General features: G+C 45.2%; 1 protein-coding gene, 1 long non-coding RNA gene and 1 pseudogene across 3 annotated transcripts; 1 reads left to right on the top strand and 2 right to left on the bottom strand.

Moving 5' to 3' along the window:
* Positions 1-3762: 3762 nt before the first annotated feature.
* lamc2 (laminin, gamma 2) lies at positions 3763-13020 on the top strand. Its single transcript, XM_010753625.3, has 21 exons — positions 3763-3931; positions 6705-6881; positions 7133-7250; positions 7328-7449; positions 7570-7701; positions 7782-7971; positions 8079-8191; positions 8300-8650; positions 8748-8981; positions 9072-9208; positions 9384-9537; positions 9627-9832; positions 9931-10010; positions 10107-10244; positions 10377-10521; positions 10618-10767; positions 11037-11151; positions 11236-11432; positions 11542-11703; positions 11791-11890; positions 12014-13020. Exons 1-21 carry the CDS (start codon positions 3850-3852, stop codon positions 12265-12267), a joined length of 3357 nt encoding a protein of 1118 aa, XP_010751927.2. The 5' UTR covers positions 3763-3849; the 3' UTR covers positions 12268-13020.
* Positions 5176-7200, bottom strand: LOC113744847 (uncharacterized). 2 transcript variants are annotated; one of them, XR_003461871.1, is made up of 3 exons: positions 7102-7200; positions 6666-6832; positions 5176-6383 (listed from the first exon to the last, which is right to left on the bottom strand). It is a non-coding gene; the product is annotated as an uncharacterized LOC113744847 (long non-coding RNA). The 2 variants fall into 2 exon arrangements; XR_003461872.1 differs by having other exon boundaries at positions 7097-7178.
* Positions 13021-18570: 5550 nt separating the features above from the next.
* LOC113744846 (uncharacterized) lies at positions 18571-20513 on the bottom strand (annotated as a pseudogene).
* Positions 20514-20548: the final 35 nt, after the last annotated feature.

Here is a 20548-nt window from a genome sequence, read left to right as displayed (position 1 = left end):
TAAGCTCCATGGTTAGCTCTGTTAGCTTCATTGTTAGCTCCATGGTTAGCTCTGTTAGCTCCATGGTTAGCTCTGTTAGTGCCATTGTTAGCTCTGTTAGCATTATAGTTAGCTCTGTTAGCTCCATGGTTAGCTCTGTTAGCGTCATAGTTAGCTCCCTGGTTAGCTCCATAGTTAGCTCTGTTAGCTCCATGGTTAGCTCCATAGTTAGCTCTGTTAGCTCCATAGTTAGCTCCATGGTTAGCTCTGTTATCTCCATAGTAAGCTCTGTTAGCTCCATGGTTAGCTCCATAGTTAGCTCTGTTAGCTCCATAGTAAGCTCTGTTAGCTCCTCTGTTATCTCCATAGTTAGCTCTGTTAGCTCCATGGTTAGCTCCATGGTTAGCTCCATGATCATGTGACGATTATTCTATGTCTTAAACAAATATAACCTCACAAAGAAGCTCTAAATATAAATATAAATATAAATATAAATATGAATATATATGTAAACTAAACAACATTTTTAAAGAAGTACATTTTAATACATCAAATATCATTTATGGTACTTACTTATTATATTTGAATCATTTTAAATGTGTTTAGGAACCAAAATGTATACCATAATGTAAACAACCCCATGAAAACTTTACAGTTACTCAGTTACTCAGTTACTTTCCTCAGACTCACTCGTGGAGCTGAAAAATGAACTGTGTGTGTGTGTGTGTGTGTGTGTGTGTGTGTGTGTGTGCTCAGGGTGTGGTGTTGACAAGGTAACAGGAACAAACCGGGCGTGGCAGACTGTGTGTGTGTGTGTGTGTGTGTGTGTGTGTGTGTGCTCAGGGTGTGGTGTTGACAAGGTAACAGGAACAAACCGGGCGTGGCAGACTGTGTGTGTGTGTGTGTGTGTGTGTGTGCCCTGCAGCGGTGTATTTGTACAGATTAGCAGTGGGGAAAGTGTTTGTGTGTGTGTGTGTGTAACCAGGTATGGTCAGGGTGAGTGATGTATCATAATGTGTGTGTGTGTGAGTCAGTGTGTGTGAGAGGTTCAGGGTGTGTCTGTCTGCTCCGTCATAACTTCAGCAGCCTCAGGATATATTTTCACAAATGGAAACAAACACGACAGCGATTTAATCTTTATTATCACCGTGGTAACAGAGGTCGCTTCAAATGTTTCTGTATTTATTGTTGACAGCTCCAGATCTTCACATTTAATGTGAAACATTGAAATGATCGTCCTATAAACATGCAGCCACCTCTGCTGTGATGGAGGCAGGTGGTGTAAATGGTGGCAGCTTACAGCACCAACCAACCCCCCGCTACAGATGTAGCTGCTCTAATGTTAGCACACAATTAGCACAAAGAAACTTTGACAACTGGCCGTGAATGAAGTTCACCGACTGTCTGAGAGTCCAGGCCGACACGGAGAGGCTGCTCGACAGCCGCTAGCTGTTTTAGCACACAGTTTGTCCGCTCATAGCTAGCTCTGTTAGCTCCATAGTTAGCTCTGTTAGCTCCATAGTTAGCTCCATAGCTAGCTCTGTTAGCTCCATAGTTAGCTCCATAGTTAGCTCTGTTAGCTCCATAGTTAGCTCTGTTAGCTCCATAGTTAGCTCTATAGTTAGCTCTGTTAGCTCCATAGTTAGCTCTGTTAGGTCTATAGTTAGCTCTGTTAGGTCCATAGTTAGCTCTGTTAGGTCTATAGTTAGCTCCATAGTTAGCTCTGTTAGCTCCATAGTTAGCTCCGTTAGCTCCATAGTTAGCTCTGTTAGTTCCATAGTTAGCTCTGTTAGCGCCATAGTTAGCTCTGTTAGCTCCATAGTTAGCTCCGTTAGCTCCATAGTTAGCTCTGTTAGTTCCATAGTTAGCTCTGTTAGCGCCATAGTTAGCTCTGTTAGCTCCATAGTTAGCTCTGTTAGGTCTATAGTTAGCTCCATAGTTAGCTCTGTTAGCTCTATAGTTAGCTCCGTTAGCTCCATAGTTAGCTCTGTTAGTTCCATAGTTAGCTCTGTTAGCGCCATAGTTAGCTCTGTTAGCTCCATAGTTAGCTCAATATTGGCTCTGTTAGCTTCCATAGTTAGCTTCTGTAGTTAGCTCTGTTTAGCTCCATAGTTAGCTCCATAGTATCTGTTAAGCTCATTTATCACGTTAAGCCTTTAGCTATAGCTAGGCTCCATAGTAAGGCCTTTGCGCTCATTTAGCTCCATATTAGCCTGTGCCAGTCTAGCTTGTTAGCTTCCATCGTTAGCCCTATAGTGCTCGTAGCTCATAGGTTAGCATCTTGAGTTCTAGCGCTCCAGGTACATCCTGTTAGCTCCATAGTTAGCTCTGTAGTTAGCTCCATAGACTAGCTCGGTTTAGCTCCATAGTTAGCTCTGTAGTTGCTCCATAGCTAGCTCTGTTAGCTTCCATTAGTTAGCTCTGTATTAGCTCCATAGTCTAGCTCTGTTAGCTCCCATAGTTAGCTCTGTAAGTTAGCTCTATAGCTAGCTCGGTTAGCTCCATAGTTAGCTCTGATATTAGCTCTGTTAGCTTCTGTAGCTTTAGTCCTTATTAGTCCATAGTCGTGTTAGCTCATAGTTGTCTCTGTTTGCTCCCATAGTATAGCTCTTTACACTCCATAGTTAGCTCTAGATTTAGCTCTATCTTACCTATACAGTCGTAAGTTAGCTCCATAGTAGCTCTGTTAGCTCCCTAGTTAGCTCTGTGTTGCTGTTCGGACTCATAGCTAGCTCTGCTGTTTTTAGTAATCCATAGTTAGCCGTATTAGCTCATAGTTGAGCTCTGTAGTAGCTCCATAAAACTAGCTCTGTTTCGCCATTGTTAGCTCTGTAGTTAGCTCCATAGCTAGCTCTGTTAGCTCCAGGTTGCTTATAGTTAGCTCTGTTAGCTCTTAGTTGCTCCATGTATTAGCTCTGTTAGCTCATATGTTAGCTCTGTCGTTAGCTCCATAGCTAGCTCTGTTTTAGCTCCATAGTTAGCTCTGTAGTTTAGCTCCATAGCTAGCTCTGTTAGCTCCATAGCTAAGCTCTAGTCTAGATCCAGAGTTAGCTCTGTAGTTTAGCTCCATAGCTAGCTCTGTTAGCTCCTAGTTTAGCTCTGTAGTTAGCGCCATAGCTAGCTCTGTTAGCTCCATAGCTACTCGGTTAGCTCATATTAGCTCTGTAGTTAGCTCCTAGCTAGCCTTTAGCTCTGTTTAGCTCTGTAGTTAGCTCTGTTAGCTTCATGGCTAGGTCAGTTAGATATCATATGTACTTTGTTTTTTACCAACCCTAGTCGGTTAAGTGAAATGAATGTTTTACAGCCTAGCATAGTTATTTTATTGCTAATAATATTATTAATAATAATAACAATAACAATAATAATAATAACATTTATTGCTGCTGTTCATTTGAAACACATTGGAACATTACACAGTTAGATTAACGTTCCCATCTCTGAGCTGCTGTGTGACTTGGTTAATGTTTCACTTTGTGTCCTTGATAAAAACTTTTTGTCTTCATGATGAAGTTGAATCATGCAGATGAAGCTGTCTCTGTGTCGTGATGTTTCCTTCAGTCCTGACAGATTAGAATATTTTCCACTCGTGAGCTGAACTCTTGTGAAACGTCTTTGTGTCATGAAAATGTAAATATGGTGGAAGAGTCCCAGTCAACGTCCAGAACAACGCCCTGGACTGTCCTGGCACACACACACACACACACACACATCAGTCATATCCTCTGACTGTGTGTGTGTGTGTGAATCACATGTGCGTAAGCGTGGCCCAGTATGTGCGGCGTGTCGAGACCTGCAGCAGGAGAGGAGTTAAAAGGCGATGCTCTGAGCAGCTCCATGAGTTTGGATCTCACTCACTGATCCCATTTTTACATGAACATGAAGAGCGGCTGGATTTCACTGTGCGGGCTTCTGGCTGCCGTTTGCACCGTCCAGTCCACCTACACCTACTACTGTGAGTACCTGAACCTCCACCTGTTCTCTGCTTTGACTCTCCTGCATGCATCTGCTGTCACCTTCACACCTTCCTCCTCACCTGAGCCGTCTTTAAAGAAAACATACCTCTAAATATGATTCAGTCTTCTACGTTTAGACTCTGTGCTTCTGCTTCACCACTCGCTGGTTTGATCCTCACATGACCTGCCTCTGTTTGCTCTCAGTCATCACACTGTCAGACGTGTTCCACAGAACATCCATCTGATCTGATCTGATCTGATCTGTAGCTGGTCACTTCACTAAAACATCTTCAGTGATCTCCCTGTGAAGGTGGACACTGTTTTGTATTTAATGTTTCCACAGCTGATCTGAAAATGACACAGTTCACAGTTCAGCAGACAGACATAAAAATGATCAGCCGTCATTTTTCATCCATCAGGTTCTCACGTGTTCAATTAAACACCTGGAATATTTTTTAGATTTTATATTTTTAAAGATTTAACTTGTTCAACATCACAACTCAACAACACCTGCTGTTATTAGACGTGATGTATAAGTTATATCACCTGCTGTTATTAGACGTGATGTTGGTGAAAAATATGCTCAAACTTAAATTTTACTCTAAACTGAACTTGAACTTAAGGACCAAGTCGATTTGAAATCACCTTTATGAGATCAAAATGTTTAAGATTAAAATGAAAGGTAAAAGACAAACGACAGACTTTAGACAGTAAAACTCATCAAATATTTTGACATTCAATCCAGTTATTATTCTCACATTGTCATCAGTTCTCTCTGATGAGCTGAAAAATGTTCCCACACATGAGACGTTACATCACAGCAGCTTCTACCTGAAAAGGGAACCGCCCTCCCCTCACCTGTGGGTGAGGCCTGAACCTGAGCTGTCAGGTGGGAGCCGCCTCCCCCGGAGGGAGGGAAGTTATTCCCACTTATAGTTACATAATTATACGTTATACGAGAGGAATCCAGCAAAGTTCACTGACAGACGTTAAATACGATGAGTAGATTCTCATCAGCTTCACCTGCACAGGTAACTCTCTAAAAGCTCATAGTCTAGTCCGTGTAGAAGAAAATACATGTAACATATATGTATATATATACACACTGTAAAAACAACGTTTACATTCTTTTTCTGTTCTGTCAAATTACAGATATCTGTAAATTCACTACCAAACACATTTAAATATTATACTGATAATGACAAATGAAATCAGTAAAACTGTAGATATGAGAAAAAAATGAAGAAACTGAACATTTCAGTGAATTTATTTTTATTTTAGTTTTGTTTGGCGGAGGCTGCCGACAATCATTTGACTGTTTTTTTTACAGTGTACATAAGAGCATCCAGGTGTGACACGTGTTTACCTGCATGTTACTGCATCATACATCGTGTCACATCTTCTTATCTCAGCATGGCTCCAAACAAAGGTCACCTCAAGGACCACTTACTCGCTCCTTACAGTCGCATCGTGTGGTAGAAAGTTCTGGAAAAAGCTTCTAAGTCATCCTTATATAAGTAGATTTATTCTAAACTGCTGCTGAATGTTTTCATGTCACCAGATCAAAATATAGTTTTTTAAAGGTTCCATATATGACATGAATGACCATGATTTAACTATAACTACAGACATGTTTTGTGTTCATTATGTTATATCATACAGTTCAGCGTGTATTATATATATATATTCTGTTTCCTGTGATTCATTCGTTCAGGGAGCGTCTCAGACAGACTCGTGTTCTATAAGAGCGACCGTTAACATTAACTGTTATCAGAGTGAGTCAGTCCTGTACTCTGAACCACACTGACCGAGCTGTCGCTACATGAATCCCTGAGTCAGAGGCTGAGGGATCTGAGGGGAACCTCGAGCCGACGGTCAGACACAAGAACAAACAGGCGCACCTTCACCTCACCTCACCTCACCGTCCCTGTGAACGCTTACATTAGACACCACAGTCACACACCAGAGGTCATGTGACCTGAAGGTTTGGCTTCCTCAGGTAGACCAAACCCTGGACCTACAAAATGTTGCGTTGGTTCGATAACGTTAGCTCTGCTTAATCGTTTCCGTAAAGAGAACGACAGAAACTTTTTATTAATATAAAAATCTAATAAACCATCCAAGCTGGTTACCTTAGCAACCAAAGGTTCAATCTAAAATGTTAAATGTGCATTAAAGAGACAGTGCAGGTCCATTCAGGCTCATTCCTGATGAATGTTTCTCATTCATGACATAACTTTAGCACTGTTTGATGAACTCTCTGCCAGCAGCAGGAACAAGTCGCTGCCTGTCCAGACTTAAACTGCAGCGTGACTTTTATCAGACGGATGATGATCCGGAGCGCCTGCAGGCAGACGAGCTGTTTCCTCAGACGAGGCGTTGGCTGTTTTGGGTGGGGCTCTGTGATTTGTGGCGCAGCTCTCCGGGATTTTCTGAACAAACCACAGAACACTGTGTAAACATAGAATACAGGTTCAGACCTCTGAGGCCTCCACAGTTTGTCTAACACCGACTTACAGCAGGCTTCACACCACAGATAATAACATGACAGATCAGGAGGAACCTGCTACATTTACATTTATATTAAGACATTATTATTAGAATTCATGCAGTCAGAACGAGACAAACAAGAAAACACAGCTGACACAAAAATACGTCATAAAATCAGAATTATTGTAAAATAATGAAAATCATTATAACCCTAAAACAACCTAAATAGAACCTTCAAACAACCTGAATATTACTGGACTTGACCTCCCGTCTCCTCCTCAGCGATTCTGCGTTGCGACTGCAATGGAAGATCCCGGTACTGCCTCCGCGACGCCTTCGGTCTGCACTGCGTGGACTGTCAGGGGAACACCGAGGGCCGCCACTGCGAGCGCTGCAAGGACGGCTTCTACCTGCAGGGGGCGGGACTGAGCTGCACGCGCTGCCACTGCAACCCGACAGGTGAGAAACCACAACACACACACACACACACACACACACACACACACACACATACACATACACGAACACAAACACACAAACACACACACACACTCACAAACACACACACAAACACACACACACACACACACACTCACAAACACACACACAAACACAAACACACACACAAACACAAACACACACACACACACACACACACACACACACACACACACCTTACTGTAAGACTCTCCACGTGTTTTTCTCTTCAGGTTCTGTCAGTTCCAGGTGTGACAGCAGGGGGCGCTGCAGCTGTAAAGACGGCGTCACCGGAGAGAAATGTGACCGCTGCCGGGACGGACCGATCGGACCGAACGGCTGCAGCCGAAGGTGAAGGGCCGGTCTCTGTTTCAAGGTCCAGTTTCAGGTTTTCAGGTTCCAGGTCTAACTTCCTGTGTGTTTTTCAGTCGTCAGCCCAGAGAGGATTCTGGGAGTCTGAGCCTCCCGTGTTTCTGTTACGGCCACAGCAGCCAATGTTCTCCACGGTCCGGGTACTCCGTCCACGCAATCACCTCCAACTTCGCCACTGGTAACCTTTCACCTCTCCCCTTCACAATAAAAGACCCCTGAATGTTCTGTGTTTTTGATTTCAAAATAAAAGCTCCAGAGGTCACAGTGTCAGGTGACAGACTGCGTTTGTTACTTTTAGGTCCAGACGGTTGGAAGACGGCGACAGCGCAGGGCGTCACCCCCGATGATGTTCACTTCCGCTGGTCACCGAAACACCAGGACGTGGAGGTGATCTCCAAGAACAGCCTGCCAGTTTACCTGTACGCCCCAGGTGAGAACAGACCCCACCTCCTCTCCTTCTTCCCTTTCCTTTGTTCCTTCCTGACTGGATGTGTCTCTCCTGTCCTTCAGCTCCTTACCTGGGGAATCAGTTGCTGAGTTACGGTCAGAACTTTTCCTTCTCTCTGCGTCTGGACCGCGGCGTCCGACACCCCTCCACCAATGACGTGATCCTGGAAGGTGCCGGTCTACGAGTGTCCGCCTCGCTGGGCGACCTGCGGTCCATTGTCCCCTGTGGACAGAAGATCAGCTACAGCTTCAGGTTAGGAACCTGCAGAGACAATGATGACAGACATGATGATTCAGTAACAGCAGCTAAATGTTTTAGGTTCATGTTGTAAAGTCTGAAATCTTCTGTTTAATGAACAGGCTGGACGAGCAGCACGGCAGCAGATGGAGGCCTCGGCTCTCCTCCTTTGACTTCCAGACGCTCCTCCAGAACCTCACCGCCATCAAGATCCGGGCAACGTTCGGCGAAAATGGTGAGCTTCCTTTGAAACGCTTCTACTCTTTCTGCAAAGACGAGTTTGCTGCCAAATATTTGGAGGATGATCTTGACCCTGACTTACTGAACTGTTGTCTCTTTTCAGGACGCGGTTACCTTGACAACGTAAAGCTGGTGTCTGCGCAGCGCGGAGACGGTTCTCCGGCCCGTTGGGTTCAGACCTGCAGCTGTCCGCAGGGATACGAGGGCGAGTTCTGCGAGCGATGCTCGGATGGTTTCACGCATAAGAACCCTGCAGATGGAGCCTTCAGCACATGTGAGCCATGCACCAGAGACTGCTACCCTGCTGACGAGACGCCCTGCTCTGAGGGGTTTTACCGCGACCCGTGGCAGCCTCGTACCTGTGTGAAGTGTCCCTGTCCAGATGGAGTGTCCTGCTCACTGCCTGCCGGCTCACTGCAGCCTCGCTGTGAACGCTGTCCAACCGGAACCACAGGTAGACCTCAGGATCACGCCATCGCACTCATCTATCCATCCTTGACCCATGATCGACCTGTACTTCATGATAACTTTGTGTCTGGTTCCACCCTCAGGTCCTCATTGTAAAGTCTGTCAGGAGGGTTTTTATGGTGACCCCACAGGGAGTGCCGGTATTCAGCGACCTTGCATGCCCTGCAAATGTAATGGCCATATCGACGTCACCGTGGCGGGAAGCTGCGATCGCAGCAGCGGCGAATGTCTGAAGTGTCTGAACAACACGAAGGGACGGAGCTGTGAGGCCTGCGTGCGAGGTTTCTACCACAGCCGAACCACCGACGCCTGCAGACGTAAGACGTTCCTTCAGTCAGGACGCTCTGTGCCGAGAACATGGACTGTCAGCCTGATGCCCAGCTAACTGAACTCTGTTTCCTCTCCAGCATGTGACTGCGACGTTCAGGGCTCCGAGTCCCAACAGTGTGATGATTCTGGCCGCTGTCGGTGCAGACCGGGTTTTGAGGGTCTGAGGTGTCAACAGTCCAACTGTCCCGCCTGTTTCGGCCCCATCAAGGCAAAGGTAAGAGCTGCTTCGTGTCACATTCCCTTCAGGATATTAATTCTCTGACTTCATGTCGCACAACCATCAGGTCAACATTCAATGTGTCCAATACGTCATTCGTGGACCGCGTTGTACTCGTCTAATGTTAGACAGATTGGACACGAGACAAACAGTTGTAAACTCTGTGTTCCAGATGGAGGCTTACGCTGCCAAACTGAAGGAGCTGGAGACTCTGTTCTCAGACATGGACGGAGGGTTTCAACCAGCTAACCGTGAGATGGAGGCTTCTCTGAGAGCTGCTCAGGACGCCGTGGAGGACATGCAGAGCAGCATCAAACGGCTCGCGGGTAAGACGACATGCCAGTCATCGAGTGAAACATTTTCCATCGTCTTTTATTGACACGTTTGATGACGTCACATCTCCTCTGTCCAACAGACCTGGAGAAGGACCTGCAGAGCCGTCTGTCGTCTATCAGCAGGAGTCAGCTGGCTGACGGGCAGGACATCCAGTTCATCGCCGAGGCAGCGGTCGACATCAAACAACGACAGCAGACGTACAAGACGAAGGTGGACGAGGTTCAGACTCTGATCGAGGAGATGAGACGCAAGCTGGTCAAAGCCCAGACCGACCTCAGATCAGCTGTAAGATATTAGATGGAGTTCAGGATGACGTGATGCACTCGATGACGACGATGATGATGAACATGATGATCTTTCTTTTGTCTCTTCCTTCCTGTCAGGAGGTTCCTCTGGGAGATGCTCCGCTGGATTCAAACAGCCTCTCTCATTTGGTAAAGGAGGCGACCGGTCTGGCTGATAAGTGAGTTCACCTTGTTCACCTTTCCGATAAACTGAGTCCGTGTGAGATGTTTGTGTTGTCAGTGACATCACTGTTTCCTGTTTGTGCGTCCCGCAGACATCAGACCGACGCAAACGCTGTCGAGCGAAGCGCCACCGACGCCCTGATGGACTCGGAGAAGAGTCTGGCTCTGGTCCGAATGCTGATGAACAGAGAGAACAAAGTCAAAGAGCTGATCGGAGATCTGAGAACCATGTAAGTCAGCTGAGCATAATGTAACAGTCCTGTTCATCTGACCTGCTGACTCTGGGGGATCATTGAATCCCTGAGGTCAATGCTGGAGAGACCAGAGGATGGTGTCTCATCTAATGATGTGTATGTGTTCAGGTACGATCAGACTTCAAACCAGGTGAGGAGTTTGGAGGACCAGGCGAGCCGGCTGAGCGGCGAGGCCAGAGACGAGAGCAAGATGGCGGACGGCATGCTGAAAGACATCACCAGGATGGAGCGAAGCATCCCACCATCCCTGAAGGTAACTGCTGCTGTTAGAGGTCGAAGGAGTCTTGACTGATGGGTAAGTTCTTATTGTATCAAGTCTCTAACCGCCGTGTCCTCCCATCATGCTCAGGACGGGGTGGACGCCATGGTTTCCAGGTTGGGTGGTCTGAGGGAGGCAGTGGACGGAGACATTTCAGGCTTCGAGGCGCTGCAGGACGGTGTGCAGCGAGACATGGCCGCCGCCAGAGACCTGCTGACCAAAGGCACGGCCGCCCAGCAGGTACTGAAGGATCATGGGAATCCAGTCTGACATTTAATTTTACATTGAACTGTCAAAACGTAGATTTGAACTTTTTGGAGAGGTCGTTAGCTTGGTGAGCTATTTTGTCTGGCTCGGCAATATGTTACCTGCTAAGTAGCATATTAGCAATTTGCTTCCAGCCACAGTGGCAACAAATCCTCCAGTGAGTTGTCACTATGTCAACAAAATATTTCAGAGCTTCTTTAGTCTGGTGCAGTTGTGTTATAACCGTGTGGTCGTCTTTGCAGAAGTTCAACAAGCTGGTGGACAGAGTCAATGTCGCCAAGGCCGACACCGAAGACGCTCTGCAACGCATCAAGAGCAACACCAACGAGCTGGACGACGCACTGAACACCCTGAAAGGTAGACCGACTGAAAACACTCTTTGTTTCCTCTAAAACGGTTCAAAGCACCGGACTGAACGCGACTCCTCGTTTTCCTCCGCAGGTTTCGATCAGCAGATCGACAGCAACAAAGCTCTGGCTGACGACGCCATCAAACGTCTTCCTGGCATCAACGCCACTATCCAGCAGGCAGTCAGCAGCAACGCTGAGACTTTGTCGGTCTTGGGAGACGTGTCTGATGGTTACAACAGTGCACTGGGAACCATCAACGTGTTGGAGAACGTGGTCAACAATCTGGAGGTAACAACCGATCATCTTTCTCTGCAGGTCCACTTCCTGAACTGTCCGACTGTCTCTCATCAGTTTATCGAGCTGCATTGCTGACTGGGTGTTTGTCTTCATCCTTCAGGAAACATTTGGAACCTTGCCGTCTCAGACTGGTCAGGCGATTGAAGCCTCCAATGAACTGAACCAGGACGTGAAGAATCTGAAGACGAAGGCGGTCGGTGTAGCTGGAGAACTGAACTTTGAGCTGGACGCTGCGAGGAGGCTGGAGGCTGACGCGGATCAGGTGAACTGTCTACACGATAAGATGCAATCCTCCACATCTGTTAAGATCACAACCTGTTGGTCACGGATGGAAATGTTTCTTTTTCAGGCTGCTGTCGATGCGGCTGAAGCGCTCAACAACGCCAAACAGACCCAAGCTGCTGTCGGAAAAACACTGCAGGACATCAACAGTCTGCTCGCTGACCTGAGTGAGTCAAGCTTTTATACTAATGAGGAGACAGCTTTCATTAAACCAGCACGTCACAGAAATCAGTCTGTTTGTTTCACATACCTGTCACCAACCTCTTCCTTCTTCTTCTTCTCCTCCTCAGAAAAGCCCGGCGTTGTGGATGAAAACCATCTGAAGAAGCTGGAGGACTCTCTGGCCGGCGCTCAGAACGACGTGGAGGGGCGTCTGAGGCCTCGGCTCAGGGACATGGAGGAGCAGGAGGCCGTCCAGCGCCGCCGGCTGACCAGCATCAACCAGGACATCGACACCATCCTGAGAGACATCGCTAACCTGGAGGACATCCTGAATGCCGTCCCCAGCGGATGCTACAACAGCCCGCCCATCGAGGAGCCCTGAGGACCGCCAAGAGTTACAGAACCTGCTGCCAAGTTCTGGTTCCACGGAGTCCTGATCCACAGTAACATCCCTGACATTTGAGCAGTTTTTATTGGCTTGATGGTGAATGCACCAAATGATGATCATAAAAATGTGATTAAAAACAATGACGAGAGATTTAAGATGGAAGAGGAGTGGATTAGTTTCAGTCTGCAGCTCTTTATAACACGGTCCATCATTTACTACATTTCCCATCATGCACCTGGACAGTATGTTTGTAATTTGCTCCGTCCAAACCTGAAACGTTCCCTGCTTACTGTAATGTAATCTAAAGCACATTAAGACCAAATTATTTGGATGTTTTTCATATCCTGAGTCTTGTTGTTGAGGTCACGTCAGGATCATTCGGCGTTCCTCCTGTCTGAGGGTGCAGCCGTGGAGTGAGCGTGTTGAATTTAATGTTGGAGAAACTGAAACTGTTTGACCTTTTTTTGCATTATTGCACAGAACACCTACAGATTTTTATTATTTTTCTTCTTTAAACAAGTTCAGTATAAAACAAACGTATTTAGAACTGATATCTAACGTTTACGTGACAAAGAATCTATATTTTCTGTTTGTATTTCTGACACTGATGTCGTCTTTGTGACTGTGTGAATGTTAAAGTTTGTATTTATAAGTTTTTTAATTCTGTGTTTTAATTTGTGACTGACCAGCAGAAATATTTATGTCCTACCTGCTTTGAAATAAAAACCTGCTGCACTTTTTTTCTGATCGACGTGTTTGTCTCATCATTCCTCACTTTATTTACGTTATGTTTAGTTATGGAAGCCAAATCCTGCCAAAACGAAGGTGCAGAGTTAAACCACCTTAAATTAGACCGATTGTTAATTATGACTGTTGTTGTGTCGTGGAACCAGAAATCATTGAAAGAAGAAGAAACCGTGAAAATCAAAAGTAAATAAAGATGTCGTCAGTTTCATGTTAAAGGAACATTATGTAACTTTATGTCTAACAGTGACGTCTAGTGGATAAAAAACAGACCAATGACATATTTCACTCTTCATGTTCTGAAGCTTCACAGTTACTTTACAGTTCAAGTTCAAACGTTTCCACAACGTGTCAGCAATATTTCACTTTACAACAGAAACACATGACAAAGGACACAAACTCTGAGCAGATAACTTCACATCACACCAGCAAACAAATCCATCAGGTCAAGTTCTGGTGCCGTGCCATTGTTGTGAAAAATGTCCCATTGGGTCGACAGCCCGTCATCCTGAAAACAGCAGCCTGGTGTAACTGAGGTCACAAGTTCACCTGATGTAACGTTACAGAACTGACCTTACGTAGGTAACTGAACGACCCAACTGTCAGACTTATTGTAAACCTGAAAAGGACCACCGTGTTCATTATCGTAACCATGACGACAGAGGTCACCTGACCGAGGTCAGCTGATACTGAGCGTGTACTTTGGGACGGGCCTTCGGAGCAGGGGGCGTTTGTTTTCGGGATCACTGTCAGACAAACGGGACGTTCTGGGGACTGTTGGGTTTCAGAACAACGAGCAGTCCATCAAGTTTCACGAGCTGCTCAAATACTCCATCATCATCATCATCATCACCATGACAACAACCATCATCATCATCATCACCATGACAACAACCATCATCATCATCTCTGGTGTTCTACAGCCACAGGCGTCTTCTCTGGTCATCAGGGCCTGATCTTCAGGTCATTGGCAGTGTCAAAGTCTCTCCTCGTCTCACACTGGTCAGATCTTCATACAGGATCAGGTTTGGATGAGCAGTGTTTGGATCCAGAACCACAGGAGTGTAGGAGACCATGTCCTTCATGTTGCTCCAGATGTTGAAGGTCAGGTTGCCCAGGTGTTTGGCCTCGTCTATCAGAGCTCCTGAGGGCAGCTGTGGATCATCCAGCAGGGGGCGCTGCTGGACTCTTTGCACTGCAGCCTTGTAGTTGTGCAGGAATGAGACGTCTTCAGCTCTCAGCTCGTCCTCTGTGGCTCTGACGGTGTCTGAAAGAGCTGCTATCTCTCTGCTCAGAGCCTCCATCTTCTCCTCCATCATCTGACTCTTCTTCCTCTTCCTCCCTCAGTGCAGCCATATGGAACAAAAGCTGGACTAAGAAAAGTACAACACAAAATCACTGTTTCGAGGCAGAAACAAAAAGTCACGAACAAACTCGCTCAGACTGTGACAAGACTTGGAGCTGGCTTAGAAGACGAAACACTCCAGCACAGGACAAAGGGAGACACAGAACTTCTATAGACACACAGGTGGAGACAATCAGGAATCACAGCAACAGGTGACACACAAGGGACCTGAAACAAGAGGCCGGGTCAATTTCAAAATAAAACAGGAAATGAGTGTGACAGTTTTTAACATTGTGTGCAGACGGTGACACAAATCAAACCATTCTCAGATGATGTTGCTGTAGTTTTAACTTGAATCAGTGAAGAACATTCAGGATGACTCGATGACGCTTCACTGGAGTTTATTTTAGTCTTCAGTCTCTTTTCTTTTAGTTTCCTGTTGAGGATGTTGGACGAGTTGGACCATCCAGATTCAACCATCTGATCGTTTCACACACATGGACTCAAACATCACATATAGACATTTCTGTTTGTGTGTGTTCATATTTCATGTTCTGTTGTTTCTCTTTTGTTGCAGTTTGCACAATAAATGTTGACATTGATAAATCAGATGTTGATTCAGTGTTTGAAGTCTGAAGTTGTTTCAGAGATCTAGGAAATAAATTACGCCAAAACGATGTCGGACTCCGTAGTTTTCTCTGGTCCCCTCCCCAATGTGACCAGTGATGACATGTTTAGCCGCATGTCGTCATTTCACCGCTGGCTGTCGAGGTGGTGTCCAGCAAACGATGTGGGCTAAGACAATTGGACACCTTTCTGGGGAAAAACCTGGTCTGTTGGAGAGACGGCATCCATCCCACTTTGGATGGGCAGCTCTCCTATCTAGAAATATGGCAAGTTATTAGCTCACCAAAAACCATGTCGACAACCCAGAGCTGAGACCAGGAACAGAGCTGCAGTCTTACACGCTTCTCTGCGCCTCCATTAGAGCAGCTGCCACCAGTCCTTAGTATAGAGACTGTGTCTGTCCCCGCCCCACCCATCCTTTAGTATAGAGACTGTGTCGTCGCCACCCAGTCCTTTAGTATAGAGAGGCTGTCCCATCTTAGTATAGAGACTGGTCTGTCCCCCGTCCACCCAGTCCTTTAGTATAGAGACTGTGTCTGTCCCCGTCACCAGTCCTTTGTATAGAGACTGTCTCCCGTCCTTTAGTTAGAGACTGTGTCTGTCCCGTCCACCCAGTCTTTAGTATAGGACTGTGTCTGTCCCCGTCCACCCGTCCTTTGTATAGGACTGTGTCTGTCCCCGTCCACCCAGTCCTTTAGTATAGAGACTGTGTCTGTCCCCCGTCCACCCAGTCCTTTAGTATGAGACTGTGTCTGTCCCCGTCCACCCAGTCCTTTAGTATAGACTGTGTCGTCCCCGTCCACCCAGTCCTTTGTATAGAGACTGTGTCTGTCCCCCGTCCACCCAGTCTTTAGTATAGAGGACTGTGTCGTCCCCGTTCCACCCAGTCCTTTAGTATAGAGACTGTGTTGTCCCCCGTCCACCTACATTATTTAGATAAAAACAAACAGAAGAGGGTTCATCATAAAAACTTATACAAATTAAATCAACATCTCCAACAGTCCAAAAATAAGAGATTAAATGTGGACTATTGAATATAGGTCTTTGTCATCTAAAGCTGTCTTAGTCAATGAATTAATATCTGATTATGATATTGACTTGTTCTGTCTCACTGAAACCTGGCTGCAGGAGGATGAATATGTGCTTAAATGAATCCACTCCTCCGATCATTATAATACTCATTTCCTCGAAGTACTTGGTCGAGGTGGTGGAGTTGGAGCCATATTTGACTCAAGTCTATTAATAAATCCTAAAACTAAACTAAATTATAATTCCTTGAAAGTCTTGTTTCTAGCCTCACTCACCCAACTGGAAAACATCGCAGCCAATTTTATTTTTTTTACAGTATATCGAGCTCCAGGTCCTTATTCTGAATTTTTATCTGAATTTGCAGAATTAGCTCAGGCTTGTCCTTAAAACAGATAAAGTAATTATTGTAGGTGATTTTAACATTCATGTGGACAACCACAATGATAGTCTTAGTACTGCGTTTATCTCTCTATTAGACTCAATCGGCTTCTGTGTTTTTGTTGAGATATTATTGTCTCATTTTCCACTGAGAGTTACTTTTTAGTTTATTGCTATTGTATTATTTATTTTATTATACTCTGTCTAATTGAGAAGAAACAACACAATGGACATGCTGTTGCTCATTAAATGGACACTGGTGGCAGCACTTACCAGCAGCGTCACAGCGTCCTGCTTCCCTGATTCCTGGATCATTCTCCAGGTGAGTTACTCACCTTTCCTGTGACTTTAGAAGGTTCAGGACCTACAATGAATCTCTGCTGATGTGTAGTCCATAAGCGGAAAGCTTATTAAGTGTGTAAATAAAGTGTACATTGTAGACGGTACGTGATGTTTGGGGTGGAGATAATGGCTCCGACACCGTCGCCAAATGTCACTTTTATTTGTTTCTTTCGGCTCCTGGGCATTTGTGTGTTATTACCTGTATGTAGCTGTGTGTAGAAATAAGTTGTATGTGTGTAGTTCATTGCTCCAAATGTTTAAGCTCATGTTAATGCGCAGTTTAAGTTCAGTTTTATTGGCGGGAACACATAAAACAATGAAAGAGTTCGAGTTCACGGGTTAAGTGGCAAGCTTGGGCCAGCCATGTTTATTATTGTAGTCATTTTCAAATAGTGTCAATGTGAAACAGTTTAACTGCAGGAGGTTTCTGTTATTTATGAAGTGAGCACTTAATGTATTTAACGTACTTTATGTACAAGTGTAAAAGATAACACTCTTTAAAGAGAGAGAAGAAGAAAGATGTATGGGTAAAGTGCATACATGATGAATGTTAGAGATGACATGATTAAAAGGGAAGATGTTTATCTCTGGGTTAATGCAAGTTTGGATGTTTATTTCTTTCTATGAAAAAATGACATTTAATGTGAATGTTAACTATAAAATGGTAACTCCCCGTGCTGTGATGCAGACAGAATAACAGAAATAATTCATTACTGCAGTGAAAAAGTTGAAATTAAGTTGATAATAAATCATAATCCTGATGAATGGAGAAGAAGAGGCAACAGCGTCCTGCTTCCCTGATTCCTGTTTTCATTTTCCAGAAACCTGCCGTCAGAGGGTTATCTATGTATCTGCCTGCGGAGACCCGCTACAGATACAAATAAAATGATTTGATTTGATGTTGATGTGATGATTTTTAAGCAGTTTTTGTACTTGTACATTTTTACATGAAGCTGTGCAGAGGGAGCAAAAAGCATCAACACAGTTTTAAAGACATGACAGATTAAAAGACTCAAAAAAAGTTCAGTGTGAAAAAGCTTACAGACAACAAGAGAAAGACAAACGGCACAGAGAGGGAGAGGAGTTGAGAGTTTGCACAGCTGCAGAATTGAATCTGTTTCTCAGTGGTTATTAGGACTCATAAAAAAACTGTGAGAGCGAATCAACACTTCCTTTGGTGCAGCAGACGGGCTGTGTGGGTTTCTGCTCTGCAGCCTCCTCACCGTTAGCTGCACTTTTTCACACTGATCACCACACAATGACAGTTACAAGCATCGACTGTGGTTAAAGACAAAAAAAAAACAGTTTTTTGATTCTGTCTAAGGTGACAGTTTAATGGACAGTTTCTCCAGCCTGACCCCAACTTGTAACATAATACAAACATATTAGGACATGTGGGAAAGGATCAGAGCGTGCAGACATTTTGAACAACATCAAAAAGACAAATTCAACCATCTTCAAACAGTCTACCATGAAGAAGAACTAGGAAAAATATACTATGAAATTAGTGTTTTGGCCGAGATTGGAACTTGACGCGTCATTGTGAAATGTGCAAATAATGAATCTAATTCATATAATCAGTAACCTATACCAATCCATTTCATCTGGATGACGCTGTAATAGGTCAAGTGTCATTTTATTGGCTGATCAAAAAAAAACACAGCCATCATTTGCCACATTCAAAGTTCAGCCCCGACTGATGGAGCCGCGCTGTTTGTCATCATTTTATAGCAGTTGTAGCTTCAGAGCAGCTCGCCTCTGCTGTTTGTTCATGTGTTGTAAACAACGTGTCATCAGCAGTCGAGATTTACATCCACACTGACAAATTAGAAAAGGGGGTCAGCACTGAACCTTCATTTTCTATGAGTATACAAGTCACAATGAAAAGTGGAAAGAAACTAGAGGATCAAAATAACACTACAGCACAGAACTGAACTGCAAATATATATGTGTATATATGTATTTATATTGTTAGCAGGACTGAAGCTAAGCTGTGCATCAAAAGATACATTTAACAAGCAACAACAAGACGTCACAATTCAACATTTCTGACTGCTGATCAAAGTGATCAATGAGATGAACTGATGAGATTTGATGGTGAGAAAAGGCGAGCAGAAAACAGTCAGTCAGCATGTGTGCAGTTGGTGGACGGTCCCTTGTTTCTGAGGATCATCAGCAGAGAGAGTCCACAGCAGTACACCAGACTCTTCACTATCAGCACTGTGTACAGCAGACACAACAGCTTCACCCTGCACTGAGACTGGAAGGACACTGACAGACAGACAGACAGACAGACAGACAGACAGACAGACAGACAGACAGACAGACAGACAGACAGGTCAGTCTTCTCTCCAAACTGTTTCAGTCTGTTCAACTGTGTAAATTTCATCAGAACCTCATCAGATTTTCATCAGTATAATTTGGACTTTTCCAGACGGGACAACCAGCTTTCCATGAAGACAGGGGTCGGCTACAGTTTGAATGAAAGCTCAAAGGCCCTTATTAAATACAACAAGTCAGGGCCTGATCGAGCTTTTTAGGGGCCCAGAGCAGGATCTGATTTTCTGTTTTCATGGAGGACCAAAAGTTGGAGCTAAAAGAGGCTAAAAAGCTCCGTAGAGCTGCAGAGTTGCTGACGGTTTTCTGTGGGCTCACAACTACCAGAGACACCTTTCACTTCACACAGAGTCATTCGATTCATTCTTAATGTAGAAATATTTAGAGTGGAGCTTTAAGATATAGTCCCCAAAGTTTGTAGAACAGCCTCAAAGCCCAAAATGTCGTATAGTGCCCCTAAAACTTGTTCTTAGTCAGACTGTGAAGTGGAAGCTCTCTCACTGGGATCAGTTGTGCTGTTGGACACTCAGAGCAGAATCAGGGAGTGAATGTTTCAATCCTTCAATGATGAGCACAAAGTGAACAGACTGATATGCAGCCCTAACTGCAGCAGAACATTGGAGCTGTCCATGCAGAGAGGCAGCAGGTGATCTTACAGTCAGCTTGCTGCAGAGCTGGCAGGTCTGCTGGCTCTCTCTCTGGAGGACAGGAGGCTGCTGGAGCTGGAACCTCTGCAACAGAAAAGGAGTCCAAAAGAAATGTCAGTCCTCTGCTCCTCTGCTCTCTTTGCCAGCGTCTCCACATGAAGCTGAATCACTGCTGAACACAGTCACCAAGCCTTCATTACCTTGTTCTGTTTGGGCCTCCACTGTGCCCCCCTCGTGCTGGACGGAGCAGCGGTATTTATATGTGCTGCTCTCGTGCCCATGGATCAGTAAGATGGAGGCGGTGCGTCCCGACTCTCTGAGCTCCAGCTGCTCCCCACATCACGGTGCACCTCCTCCAGAGGACCGTCCTCCTTTTGTCTTTTCCAGGAGAACTTGACCAGAGGAGGAAACATGGCTGAGGCCAGACACAGCAGGGAGCTCTTCCCCTCCAGGTGGGCTCTGGATGCTGCTGGGTACACGCTCACCACGGGCTTCACTACCTGCTCATCTGAAGTTTGACAGCAGCAACAAGCAGCACAGACACACATTGACACAGTCAACAGCAGCTTACAGCACTGCACTGCATTCAGTGTGATCCTGGAAACTACATGGACTCTGATCACTAAACTACTCATCAATACAGCACAAAGTTCACTACATATACTGTATTCAGCTTCATGTCAAACACACTTATCATGTCATGTCATCACATCATGAGTTCACTGAATTTCTGGCTGACATTCTCCCAAAATATGACAAGACCTGTCCCGATCATTTTCTCTCCTTCCACTCCACCTGTGCCGGGATTCTGGACTCTATTGCCCTC

The sequence above is a fragment of the Larimichthys crocea genome, unplaced genomic scaffold (assembly GCF_000972845.2).
Source record: "Larimichthys crocea isolate SSNF unplaced genomic scaffold, L_crocea_2.0 scaffold244, whole genome shotgun sequence".
NCBI lineage: Eukaryota > Metazoa > Chordata > Actinopteri > Sciaenidae > Larimichthys > Larimichthys crocea.
The sequence above is the reverse complement of the archived record's forward strand: the minus strand, read 5'-3'. Positions and strand labels throughout refer to the sequence as shown.

Bases quoted from the DNA above. Each gene is read 5' to 3' on its own strand.
- lamc2 (XM_010753625.3), top strand. From the start codon at position 3,850: ATGAACATGAAGAGCGGCTGGATTTCACTGTGCGGGCTTCTGGCTGCC. The intron at 8,982-9,071 runs GTAAGACGTTCC...TTTCCTCTCCAG, and splicing joins AACCACCGACGCCTGCAGAC to CATGTGACTGCGACGTTCAG. The intron at 10,768-11,036 runs GTACTGAAGGAT...TCGTCTTTGCAG, and splicing joins AAGGCACGGCCGCCCAGCAG to AAGTTCAACAAGCTGGTGGA.